Here is a 12,783-nt window from a genome sequence, read left to right as displayed (position 1 = left end):
TGGATCCACAAATACACAATACAATTCCTCCAACAAAAAAACTCTCAACCGTTGATTCACAGACAAATTTCTCATCATCTCTCTCGTCTCGTCTCCTCTCCTCAGCTCGCCGGATCTCCGTTGTCTTCTTCCTCTGGGCTCCGTTTACCTCAATCCCCTGTTTTATTTTGAAGACTCCGTGGCATATACGCGACTCTTTGAGTCCCTAGTCAAAGCGATCGCCAACTATTCCCCTCTTATCTAATGTCTTTCTTTAGGGTTTCCTACACAATATGAGCTAAATACGATTTGATTTCACCCAAAGTCCTCCCCTCTGTTTTTTGCTCGCCCTTGCTGGTAGGTTTCTTGCACGCTTTATTCCTCTTTCTTCCCCCCTCCCCCTCTACACTCTTTGCTTTATCTATGTTGAAAACGCCTTTTGTTAATCATCTTTGATTTGTTTAGGGTTTTCTTTTCCGGCCTATATGGAAACGCCCGGATCCAATCATGACGCCTTCAGGGGTTCTCCTCGTAGAAACTCCATCCTCTCTGCTTCTAACATCATCCAAGCCCCCATATCAACCTTGTTAGAGTATTCAGGTCTCTTTCGAACAAGGCCAAGTCCTAGTCCTGAGGCTGAAACCTTGGTTAGTGATGATTCTGCTGCTATCTCCAATGGGGAGGTTGCCATTAGGATCATTGGAAACGGCGAGCAGGATGCTGACAACGCTCTCAGGGATTCTGGTAGCCATGTACAGGCTGAAGTTTTGGGCTCTGCTACTCAGGTTGATCCCATGGCTGCTGCAGAAGCTGCTCCAGCTGAATCTCTTCCTGGAGATGCCGCAAGCCGGGATTCACCTTACCAAAGATATGATATTCAGCAAGCTGCACGCTGGATTGAGCAAATTCTTCCCTTTTCTTTGCTTCTGTTGGTTGTTTTTATCCGCCAGCATTTGCAGGGTATATCTCTCTTCTTCTACCTCTTGTGTCTTTTCTTTTCGCCACTTGTTTCCATCTCATGACTCTGTCTGTTTGGCTTTTCCTGCTATCTCTCAGGGTTCTTTGTTGCAATTTGGATTGCTGCTGTCATGTTCAAGTCAAATGATATTCTCAAGAAGCAAACAGCGTTGAAGGTTTAATTTTGCATTTTCTTAGTTTCTTTCCCAGTTCAAATTTCAAATTAGTTAGTCTAAGCCTCAAGCACGTCACTTATTTTCATTACAGGGTGAGAGGCATATTTCGGCATTAATTGGCATCTCTATAGCGTTTACGGCCCATGTTGTTGGTGTTTATTGGTGGTTTCGGAAGGATGACCTCTTGTATCCCTTAATCATGCTGCCTCCAAAGTCCATACCACCTTTCTGGCATGCCATTTTTATCATAGTGGTGAATGGTCTGTTACTTTCTCTGCTGTATTATTTCTGCTGTCTTAATGACTCTTGTTTCATCAGCTAACTGTTCATCTCTTCTTTAATTTATCATCACAATATATTTCACATTGTAGTATCCTGTTGGATCATTAGTGCTTACACGACTTTTTCTTGTGCCTACATTCCTCAGATACACTTGTCCGGCAAGCCTCAATGATTTTCAAGTGTTTTCTCTTGATGTACTACAAGAACAGTAGGGGTCGAAACTATCGTAAACAGGTGATATAGAAAGAAAAATAATCTTCTCTGTATCCTATATATTTTCAGTTTAACCTAACCTGTCTCACTGCTCGTCTGTGATTTACCTTTGGCAAGCTATACATAATTTTGTTATTCACTTTCTATGCAGGGCCAATTGCTAACTTTGGTTGAATATTTGATGCTTCTCTACCGCTCTTTACTGCCTACCCCTGTATGGTACCGTTTCTTCTTGAACAAGGATTATGGAAGCCTCTTCTCCTCTCTTATGACGGGATTGTATCTTACTTTCAAGCTCACTTCGGTTGTTGAGAAGGTAGGTCTTCTCTAGAATTTTAGACTCCTATCTTTTTCTTTAGATTTGTGGAAGCTGAAGGGAAATTGGGAATGAATTTCAGGTTCAATCCTTCTTTACGGCATTGAAGGCTTTGTCACGTAAAGAGGTGCACTACGGATCATATGCAACTACAGAGCAGGTACAAATTAATTCATGTAGATTCACAGCTGGTTTATGCCTCTTAAGGTTTAAGCCCACATGAGCAAAGAAGTGTCTTTCTAATGTGTGCAGGTAAATGCGGCAGGCGACCTGTGTGCCATCTGCCAGGAAAAGATGCACACCCCAATTCTTCTTCGCTGCAAACACATGTTTTGCGAAGATTGCGTTTCAGAGTGGTGAGGTGTTTGTGCATATAGCAATTGTCTTTGTGTGTGTATCTGGATGTTGAAAATGTGAACTGATTATGATTGGGCAGGTTTGAGAGAGAGAGGACGTGTCCTTTGTGCAGGGCCTTGGTCAAACCAGCAGATCTTAAATCCTTCGGTGATGGATCCACCAGCCTCTTCTTCCAGATTTTCTGATTAGAACACATACACGACTACACAGTAAAAAGAAAAAGACCCTCAAGACTCACATGCTCACTCGATAGATTTCTTAGAGAGTATTTCTATACAATGCCATTCAAGCTGTGAACGAAAGATAAAGACACCACTGATGCCTTGAGATGTTTATACAATGTCATTTGTTAATATGAAATCACCTTTATATTCCGTAGCAAAATTAATAATCTGATACCATCGTGAATGCACGAGCAAGACAAAAACAAATAAATAATGTCAATAAATCAAGTAGCTGAAACCACACTTTCAGTTTCACATATAGTGTTGTCTTCAGCGACTACAAAAATCTCTTTAATCACCTCTTGTTGTGTCGGAGACTGGCTGCGCTCAGCAGGTGAAGAAGCCATCGTAGCAGATACGAAAGGGTAAACATGTGTGACCTCTTCACTGCCCTCATCTATGTACACAACGTCCTGCATCGTGAGCTGGTGGTATTCTACTATCTCCCTCAAGAACCGGTTCTCCCTCGCATAAATCGAGTTTTCATGAGCCAACCTTGCTTTCTCTGCTAGTAGACTCTCCAGCTGGAGCCGAATCTGACATAACAGCATCCACACCGAGTAGTTAGATGAAATGCAACATACCAATTATTACGACATGAGAGCTCACACTAATGTTTACCAAATCTTCGTCTGCCGGGTTGTTTCCTTTCTCACGGTGATTCTCCCTCAGGTGTTTGTTCTCTTCTTCAAGCTGAGTGCAACGCTCTTTCGCAAATGCAAGATCTGCTTTCACAGTTTTCAGCTCGCGGAGGAGGAGTTTTGCTTTAGCAGCGGTGGCCATTGCCACCTACAGGTCAGGCGAGAAACTATCAACGAACAAAGCTATTATAAATGGCTAAGTAACTAATGAAAAGGGTGGACCTTACATCGCGAGATGCCTTGAGTTGAGTTTCATGTTCCATATGATTTAACTGCATTGGCTGCTCGGGAGACTTTTTCCATGAGCTACTTACTCCATAAGATTGGTTCTGATTCTCATCTTCACCACCAGTTCCTCTTCGTCTGGTTTGAAGTTTTCGTGTTTCCTGGATGATATCAGCTGTTTTGTTCTCAACGAGTGTTCGGCCTTCCTAAAGAAACAAGGAACAGATCTAAAACAATTCAACCAAAAAGAATGGAACACCGGAATGCCAGAGATGATTAAAAACCTCAAAGGCTTTCTCAAAAGTGTCGCCGATCTGATTAAGAGAAGATGTAAGCTTATCCAGCCCTCTCCGAAGCTTGGGATTATCCATTTTCTTGAACCCTTCATCTGATAGGTATGAGAACCGGGACTAGAAATAAAGACCAGAACCATGATGACGTCAAATCAAGAGGATGGATCATGAATGTACTTGAAATCAGCTAAAACAAAAAACCTGAGAAGCTGTTGAGGTATCATTAGATTTATCATCTTCAATAACAGATTTTGCTTTCTGGGCTATGACTCCCCACAAGCCCTTTGGCTCGGTCGCGTATGCCGCAAAATTCTGCAGTAGACATGCCCAGAAAACATAGGATCAATGGGAGAAGAAAGATCATGATCCGCAGTTTATTATAATCACCACTCCGAACACAAGTTTGGATGAAAGCATATTAGCATTACACGCTACTTAACGCAGCTGAATCTGATCAGAAAGTTGAGCATTAACACAGTCAAAAGTCGTCAAAGATTGGTCACACTACTACTATGTGGATAATAGAGCGGGATCACGTAAGATGCAAGAACGTAAAGCAAATCAGCTGAGGGTCAAAAGGAGAAACCTTAGATCTGGGTTGGTCAAAAGCAGGGGACTCACGGTCACGGAAGGATGAAGGCGCTGTGAAGGATCGAGCTGGCGGTGATCTGTCTTTGACGGCGGAGATTCTCTCCGGTGGAAGCTGATCAATCTCCTCACTGAAAGTGGCAAACTTTCCGATCCCCTGCCTTCTCCTATACGCCATATGTTAGGTTCCAAGTCTCTCTATTTTCGTTTTCTTTTTTTGATTTGTTCTCAAAGGGGGAAAAACAAGTTATTACAGCTTAGAAAGTGAGAAATTAAAAAAAAAAAAAAAGTATAAGGACAAATTGATGGGTGCGGACCCACGAGACTCGAAGAAAGAAAACCAGTGATTATTTAGTTTTTGTTAATGTGTCCCTTGGACAACTCAACAGGATCTGTGAGTTTTGTCCTAAAGACTAAACTAAATCAGCTTTCTAAAGAGAACATCACCAAATCAATGTGGAAGCATCTTTATTCCCAAACCCAGCTCAAACTTCAATACCATTTTGTCTTTCTTTAACAAGATCCCCAAGTGATAGAAATCTGGTCCAATTTAGTAGGCTTTTGACGATTCACCAACACACATCGACCTAAGTTATGGATTTACTGGAACTCTCTTAGAGTCTCATCTCCTTTGACGTTTCTGCTTTTTCCTTTTTTACCTCTCTGTGAGATTCTTTTACCAAAACCAACTGGATCATCCATCTTGAGAATCTCAAAACACCCTTTTTCCCGCCCACTTCATGTACTGCACTAGCACGAGCCTGTATGATTTGATGGCCATCCATCCATGCTCCTTCCTCTTTAATCTGTTGTTGGATGATTTTGAAAGCTGATTGTATAAGATAAATGTTCTTTCTCGTTAATCAGTTTCTTTCTTTTTGTTGGGCAATTTCACAGAACTTTATAGGAAACTAACACTATTTTAGGACCCTCTTCACGAGTCGGAGACTTTAGTTGCTCCTATAAGATAAACGTGAGAAGAAGAAAAATAAAGATGAGAAATTTACACAACATCCCACATCCGTCGTCGTTGACCCTCTTTTCCGCCATAAAATCCCAACGCCCAGTTTCTGCCATTTTCTTGCATCGAAACCATCCTTGTTTGCTTGGAGGGATGAAGACTCCTTCCTAGGCTTTTGTAGGATCTGGCGTTTTTCTTAGGTAATGTTTTCTTTCGATCCATAAAATTTGCCTCGAGAACTTTTTTTTTGTTTTGTTACCTCACCTTCTCCCTTTTTTCTTCTTAAATTCGAGCAATTGGAGATAGCGTGGGGGTGTATACACTATTCATATGGTGTGATCTAACCCTGCTTGGTCATGCTTTCAATTATTTTCCCCCTTTTCAGACCTCAAAGTTGCCACCTTTGGATCTGATGGAATCACAACCTCAGAGACCTTCTGAGGGTCATCCCATGGATACCAATCCAATCCCATCTTCGGCGTGTAATCTGTGCGGAAGAGTCGTTCAATCTGCTTCCGATGATCTTGAAATCTTTAGCTTATGTGTAGACTGTAAGTTTTTGTTGCTTGAAGATTTCGGCACCCCCGCCCCTCCCTTGGCCCGGAGGCAGACTGCTCGAAGGAGGAGGAGGAGGATGAGGAGAAGGATAAGTAGGCACGCGAGCTCTGAGTCTGTCGGTGATCTTTCCACCCAACAGTTCACACACTTGATAAGCATGGCAAGACAAAGCCTTTCAACGGTTCATGGTAGTGATGACCAGCGAACTAGCTCCCATACCACTCCTAGTGGTTCGACAAGATGGAGACTTTTCTCAGAATCTGAAAGTGAAGATTTTGACAACTTTGGTGAAACCGAATCAAACGCTAGTTTTAACCTCTACAGATTTTCCCATGGTGATAATGATGTCATTTCTTTTAGTGCTTACGGTGGAGAGTCCGATGCTTCCACGGACAGGCATGGTTTCCTTGATACAGAAATCTTTGTTCAAGCAGACGACATGAACGATATTGACTTTGAAACTGATATAGACCCGATGCATGCTGGTCTGAACCAATGGAACTCAGACGAAGAAGACAGGGATTGGGATGAAGGAGCGGGTCCATCTGGGGTTGCAGGAACACGGTATAGAAATTATTTGGCAAGTCCAAGTGAGAGCTACAGCTCTATGACTTGGTTTGATTCACCTGACTTAGAAAGAGGGTTTCGTCAAAGAATTATTGAGAGGAGGCAGGCGTTATCTCGCAACATTTTTACTGGTTTGGAGGATATGGAGTTCTCTCCCTATGCTGCAAATGTTGGGGATTATCTTGATGAGAGAGGCTTTGAGGAACTGCTTGAGCAACTTGCCGAGGCTGATAATTCAAGAAGAATTGCACCACCTGCATCTGTGACTTGCATCAGGAATCTTCCAAGGGTTATCACTGGAGAGGATGATGTAAAGAAGGGCCTAGTCTGTGCTATCTGCAAGGAGCTTTTCTTCGTCGGCAATGAAACCACACAGCTTCCTTGTCTACATCTATATCATGCTCATTGTATCGTACCGTGGCTGAGTTCCCATAACTCCTGCCCACTCTGCCGTTACGAGCTCCCAACAGATGATAAAGATTACGAGGAGGGAAAGCAGAATGTGTTGGATGTGAGCGCGGATAGCTCCTCCTTTGATGATGGCACAGAAGCGGGCGAAGAGGAATATGTTGAGAGAGGTGAGAGTGAGCCTCGGGTAAGCAGAGTCAGCACAGGAAGATGGCTGTTTCTGGCTGCTGCACCAGTTGTGGGTCTGGTGGGGGTTGTGTTGGTAATGTGGCTAAGCAACCCTCAGAGAAGGGATATAGCAGTCTCCCATAGCCAAAGGGGGAGCAGAACCAGAAGATGGCTGCCGTTTTTCTGAATGATTCCCATTCCTGTTGTACCTCCAGAATCTGTATTTTATTTACAGACGTAAAAGAAGATTGTAGTTTTATTTGCTGTTTATTGACTTGTACTGTTTCCACATGTTAGTTTAATTGAAGTTTAACCAAAGTTGTGCTGTTTTGGCCTGTGTTGCAAATAAATATATCCAGAGGAAAAAGCGAGTGTCCATCAGTTGATAATAGTTAAACTTACATTTACACAGAAAATAAATAAAATAACTTTGGATTGGTACATGCACATATGAGATGCCCTGTATTTACAGCGAAAGAATTCAGAAGAGTATGTTGATGTATAGTTTAGCTACACGGTAAAGGCAATCGCATGGTCTCTTATGAGTCTTGATCATCGGATTGACAGATAATACATGAACAGAACAATTTGCTTCAGTTTCAACTTCTCATAGAGGAAAACAAAGATCTGTGTAATCTACATCACAGGTCAAAATATGAAAAAAAAAAAAAAATCATAAGGACCAACTTTATATAAGATAAAATACTCCTGAACCATTGAATTAAATCCATAATTGCATTTCCACCTTGCTTTTCCTTGAATCCGTTCTTCCTCTAGGTCCGGTGTTCTGTACAGGCAGGCGAACTTGAGCAGGCGAAATGTCCTTGGGGAAATTCTGAGTAAGCAAGGGGACTTGCTCTGGAGCAGCATCTACTGGCAGGTTTTTCAAAGGAAGATTTTCTTCTTCAGCATCAAACCCTTCTGGAGGAGGAGCAAACATCTGGTACACATATGTGTAGAGGATGATGGCACCAACCTGACATAAAAGTACAAACTTACGGTTAATTAATGTTCCTCAGAAATAATCACCTGGGAAACTACATGATTATTTAAATCCATAGACACTGATGACAAACAGTAGATTCGAACTAAGGATCCTAAACAAAATAGTGTCAATGCGGCTACTGTTCTCATACATCAAGATCCTCTTCATCAAAAACGGAAAAAGCAGAAAGCGAAGAAACTGTGTCAGGAGACAGCAAAGACATAAACTGGAGCAGCTAATGCTATGATTCTAGTAAGTAGTTTGAAGAGCGAGAAAGCCTACCCATTGACCAAAGGATATATAAGCAGTGCCATCAATGCTACATTTTTCGGAGTCACCTAAAGGGTTGGAGGTATCCCTACATAGGGCCGCTAGTAAAACAAGAGGTACGTTGCCAATGTTACCTGAAACAAACGAGGCACATAAAGTGAGACTAGTGTGAGAGCAGAAAAGCGAGGGTAGGGTAAGTGTGTTAGGAAAAAGAGTCTAACCAACTCCAATTTGTATGATTGTAAATTTGAAATAAGGGTATGGCGGACGAATGATGGTAGCAACAATGAAACCGATTATCGAGCCTGAGATGGTGCCAAGAACAACATTCGGAAGATGCCATTATGGAGCTATGGTGTATAGAAGGACATATACAAGGGACTAAGATGGATGGAAACAAACCACTGAAGCATTTTATGGAGAGTGACGGCTTGTCCGAGCTGGGAAAAGATCAAGCAGGGAAGCAAAAGCGAGAAGACCAACTGTATGCCACAGTAGCAAAGTTTGCATTTTTGTTTTTTTTGGAAAAAACAAGTTCAAGGATGGGTTGTACAAAGTAAGAGAAAAACAAAAAAATAATTGAGAAGAGGCGCGGAGAATTACCCCGTTCAAGAGTTTACGGCCAGAGGGAGGCAAAATGTTAACGTATTTAGAGGCCATGAGAAGACCCAAGAAGCACATGGTAAAAACCTTGGCAATTGGCATCACAGCGATTTTGATTGTACCAAGCACTGATTCACCAGCAGCAGCAGGAATCTCCATGGAATCTGCCAAGGCGGCAAGGATCCGGGATATCATTCTAACAATTCCTAATGCCAACGCAAGCTAAAAAGCAGCAATTTTGAGGGTGGACTTGGGTTAAAATCTGGAGGAGGGGGAGGGGAATAACAGAGAAATAGAGTCTCTCTGTCGATTGATTTGGGGAATATAAAAATGATAGAACCGGATTCGGTCTATCAAGTAGAGTAACAGAAATAAGATGAGATACAGAAGAAATATAGATTGAAGGTGAAGAAATCAGAGGAAGGAAGGGAAGAAGAATAGAGACGACGAAGAACATTGTTATTGATCTTTTTCGATAATCGTTTCCAAAGACAAGATGTTACTCTAAATACAAAACCTAACAAGGCCTCATTAGCCCGAGCCCACTAAAGCCCAGATAAGAGGTGTTTGTAACAAAATCTCAGTTTGACTTAGCCTTAAATCTCAGTTTGACCTGACTTGGGAGGGAACACACATCTTTGTTAAGATCAAATAGAAATATATATTTTCATATGGAATTACAAAAGGGATGATATTGATGATGCCCTTGGATTTGGAGCCAACACCGATACCTTCTCGTCCAGCATGCATGATTCTTTAGGAAGGGTTTTATGATCAAGTTCGTAGAGGGGAGTGGGAGGAGGCATTGCAGTAAGCGATGGCTGCCTTGAGGGAATCTTCCGTTAATGCTTCCTCGTTGTAATTAGTGCTGCCTTCGCAGTAGTATCGTAGGAGGCTCTTGTTTCGTCTTCTGTGGATAACTTGGAGGACCCACTTCTCTCCCACGTTCACTTTCTCTCTTATGACTCCCACTATACTCAAACATCCCAGTTTCATCATCAACCTCGTCAGGCTGCTATATGCAGAGAAGCAGGTAGAAGCCGATGATAAGATTGTTGTCGTCTGCATTCCGTTCTCCGGAGATTGGGAAGAAGAGATGCTCGATCCTGCGGCTGGTTTGTTGATTTGTATCTCGATGAAAGATTCACCATCCTCGCTGCTATCCAACACTTGATTCATCCATCCCACTTCGTTCTTCATCCTATTAATTAGCGTCATTGGAAGATTTGATCTTGCTTCTCCTAATTCCCATCAATATATTGGTGTGTTTTTCTAATAACAATAATCAAATAATATTAAATTTGATCATACAGCTAGCTAGCAGCTCACACCTCCACTGCATGTATCCAGGGAGCATATATGCGCATGTGAACACACATATACACACTTAATACAATTATATACACATGAGAAGAAGACATGATTAATCAAATAAGAGGGTATATATATTTCTATAATCGTCAGACGAAATCAAAGCTCTCGATGGGATCATCGGGGGATTAGTTGGTACAATACAATTGGAGACTTTAATAATACCCCCTAATAATATCACAAAACTGTATATAGCTAGCGGACCCAGTCCCCAGCAATCAATTGATCGCCTAACACACTGGGGAATCGCATGCATGTATGCTATATCACATGTGAGATATTCTTTCTTATATACGATATATATTTGACGAAAATAATTAAATCAGTTCTTTCTTATATTGCAAAGTAATTTTCCTTTTTCATTATTGGATGTAATCAATTTTGACAAAGAAAGAAACAATGGAACAAGATTTCGTATACAATTTTGGTTCAAATTTGATATAAACCCGGGGGATTTTTAAGCTCAGAAAAAATAAATTGTATGAGTTAAAATTATGTAGGAGATCATATGAGCTAAATAGTTTAGTTGAAGCGAAGTCTTCCTCCCGGATGCATGTGCAACAAATAATCAACCTACACTAGGTTCGGATCCGCGCTACAGCGCGGAGGAAATAATTACATATATATAACTTTTATCGGATTAGAATATGTTACATTTTAATTTTGTTAGAGTGCAGTAAATATATGATTACGGTAAATCATATATTTGTATAATAAGTTTAAATAAAATAAAAAAGGAAAAAACGAGTAAATAATCATATACTGAGTTTTGATACAATTAAAAACACGGTGAATATTTAATAGCACGAAATAATATTTGTCGATAAATTATTCATTTTGACCATTTTTGTAGTAAAAGTAGGAATATACGTAAAAATTACATATTTACAATATATTTTTTGAAGTCCAACCCGTAACAGAATTCATTTCCTAAAAAACATTATTTGTAACTCGTTTTATCATTATAATTGTGATTTTAACAAACTACCCGTGAATTATCTAAAATTTACATAGTTTGATAAATAATATATATTATCAATAAAAATTATGTCTCCAAAATTACATTTATGTCTTCAAAAAAATATTTCGATATTTTAAATTCTAATAATTTTATATATTTGAACCTTTTATTTATAATATTTTGAAACTATTTGAAATATTAAATATGCTCATGTAACAATGGTTTTAATATTGGTCATACTTATAATGATTTTAAACTGTTGTCCAAAATATTTAACCGAGTGTAGTTGAGTATTATATGTCCGTTTTGAAAAATTCAAATTGCAACATATGCAAAAAAAGTTAAATTTTTATTAAATATTTATATTATCTATATATAATAGCAAACCCACTTTTTGTTTACTGCTGATGTCATCTTTTGAATCTAACGGTTCAGATTGTTTTTCATTTGATCTAAAGGTTATTGTTTAATCTGAGTATATATAAAAGTAAAAATTGTGTCTTTCTAAAAGGATGTGTCTTTCAATTGTGTCTTTTTAAAAAGATGTGTCTTTTAATAAAAATACCCCTGTAATTTAATCTATGCAATGTTTCACAATCACACTCTTTCATTCCATATATAAATATTCTACAGCTTGATTGTTTTGTTTTATTTTATTTACAAATTTATTTTCCTGAAACAATTGTTTCTTCAAATTTTGGTTTTCCAATCCTATTTGACTTTAAATTTGCTTAGCCATTATTATCTAAAGGTATTAATTGTTATTACCTTTTCGTGAATTAGTTGCTCAAACCCACTTTATATGATTGCTGAGATCATCGTTTTAATCTAATGGATGAGATTGTTCCCGTTATGTCATCTAACTGGTTATATTTGTTAATGATCCCAAAAGTTGCAAAGTTTTATACCCAGCAATTGTGTTTATTCGTCGTACCCCTAGCTTAAAATTTTTGCACCTGTTATTTTTTCACACCTCTTTGTTTGTATATATAGATTTCTGTGGATCTTGAAAATAAATTTTGTTTCTCTGAGTATTGTTTCTCTGAGTATTGTTTCACACCTTCGAGATTAAAAAAATCTGAATATTCTTTTTTCGATTTATTAGTCTTCATTAATTAACGATCTTCGTTTAAATATGACTGATTTATTTATTGATTTCCTTATTCAACCTCTGTTTGGTGTCGTTTTCCATCTTATACATGCATTGATCATATCTTCAATGTATTGATATAGGTAATTAATTTTGACTATCAGCCTACTTATTACTTTTTTGTAAATTTCAATAGAATAATGATTTGAAATTTGCTTTATGTGAATACCTTTCATATATCTTGTTAACATTGTTCTCTTCTTGTTACTGAATCGATTTCTGTATTTGCAACAAAATTATTAATTGATTAATTTAACTTCAAAAAAAGTATAAAACTCATATAAAATGTAGTAACATGGCCATAGATTTACACTCAAACATCATCTGGTTTGTTTTGTTTCATCTTCCTCATTTTATTTTATATTTTGATAAGCCTTTAAACTTATAATTTCTACTCCCTTTTTTATTGTTTGATTAGTGACTTCACTAAAATTTTATTGTTTAATTATACTTCTAAATTTCTACAAGAATCAGTTACAAATCATTGTTTCTAATTGTTGTGTTTTATTTATTTATTTATTATTATTAAT

General features: G+C 38.9%; 5 protein-coding genes across 7 annotated transcripts; 2 read left to right on the top strand and 3 right to left on the bottom strand.

The window, feature by feature from the left end:
• Positions 1-35: 35 nt before the first annotated feature.
• LOC17874471 (RING finger and transmembrane domain-containing protein 2) lies at positions 36-2,651 on the top strand. The gene is made up of 9 exons (XM_023777714.1): positions 36-336; positions 445-939; positions 1,036-1,112; positions 1,204-1,372; positions 1,540-1,628; positions 1,759-1,923; positions 2,006-2,083; positions 2,176-2,279; positions 2,360-2,651. Exons 2-9 carry the CDS (start codon positions 465-467, stop codon positions 2,463-2,465), a joined length of 1,263 nt encoding a protein of 420 aa, XP_023633482.1. The 5' UTR covers positions 36-336; positions 445-464; the 3' UTR covers positions 2,466-2,651.
• A 37-nt stretch (positions 2,652-2,688) lies between these two features.
• LOC17874472 lies at positions 2,689-4,524 on the bottom strand. 3 transcript variants are annotated; one of them, XM_006279280.2, is made up of 6 exons: positions 4,250-4,524; positions 3,865-3,975; positions 3,655-3,780; positions 3,373-3,576; positions 3,126-3,293; positions 2,689-3,040 (listed from the first exon to the last, which is right to left on the bottom strand). In XM_006279280.2, the coding sequence occupies exons 1-6, from the start codon at positions 4,427-4,429 to the stop codon at positions 2,729-2,731; spliced, it is 1,101 nt and encodes a 366-aa protein (XP_006279342.1). In that variant the 5' UTR covers positions 4,430-4,524; the 3' UTR covers positions 2,689-2,728. The 3 variants fall into 3 exon arrangements, with proteins under 3 accessions (XP_006279342.1, XP_023633486.1, XP_023633492.1); XM_023777718.1 differs by having other exon boundaries at positions 3,865-4,113; positions 4,250-4,325; XM_023777724.1 differs by having other exon boundaries at positions 3,655-3,758; positions 3,865-4,113; positions 4,250-4,325.
• Positions 4,525-5,295: 771 nt separating this feature from the next.
• Positions 5,296-7,240, top strand: LOC17874466. Its single transcript, XM_006279281.2, has 2 exons — positions 5,296-5,412; positions 5,598-7,240. The coding sequence occupies exon 2, from the start codon at positions 5,625-5,627 to the stop codon at positions 7,098-7,100; it is 1,476 nt and encodes a 491-aa protein (XP_006279343.2). The 5' UTR covers positions 5,296-5,412; positions 5,598-5,624; the 3' UTR covers positions 7,101-7,240.
• Positions 7,241-7,393: 153 nt separating this feature from the next.
• LOC17874467 (protein PIN-LIKES 6) lies at positions 7,394-8,930 on the bottom strand. The gene is made up of 5 exons (XM_023777693.1): positions 8,772-8,930; positions 8,390-8,510; positions 8,181-8,302; positions 7,659-7,889; positions 7,394-7,549 (listed from the first exon to the last, which is right to left on the bottom strand). The coding sequence occupies exons 1-5, from the start codon at positions 8,928-8,930 to the stop codon at positions 7,466-7,468; spliced, it is 717 nt and encodes a 238-aa protein (XP_023633461.1). The 3' UTR covers positions 7,394-7,465.
• A 615-nt stretch (positions 8,931-9,545) lies between these two features.
• Positions 9,546-9,971, bottom strand: LOC17874464. The gene has a single exon (XM_006279277.1). The coding sequence runs from the start codon at positions 9,969-9,971 to the stop codon at positions 9,546-9,548; it is 426 nt and encodes a 141-aa protein (XP_006279339.1).
• Between the last annotated feature and the right edge of the window lie 2,812 nt (positions 9,972-12,783).

Source organism: Capsella rubella, unplaced genomic scaffold (assembly GCF_000375325.1).
Source record: "Capsella rubella cultivar Monte Gargano unplaced genomic scaffold, Caprub1_0 scaffold_24, whole genome shotgun sequence".
In the NCBI taxonomy this organism is placed as follows: Eukaryota; Viridiplantae; Streptophyta; class Magnoliopsida; order Brassicales; family Brassicaceae; genus Capsella; species Capsella rubella.
The sequence above is the reverse complement of the archived record's forward strand: the minus strand, read 5'-3'. Positions and strand labels throughout refer to the sequence as shown.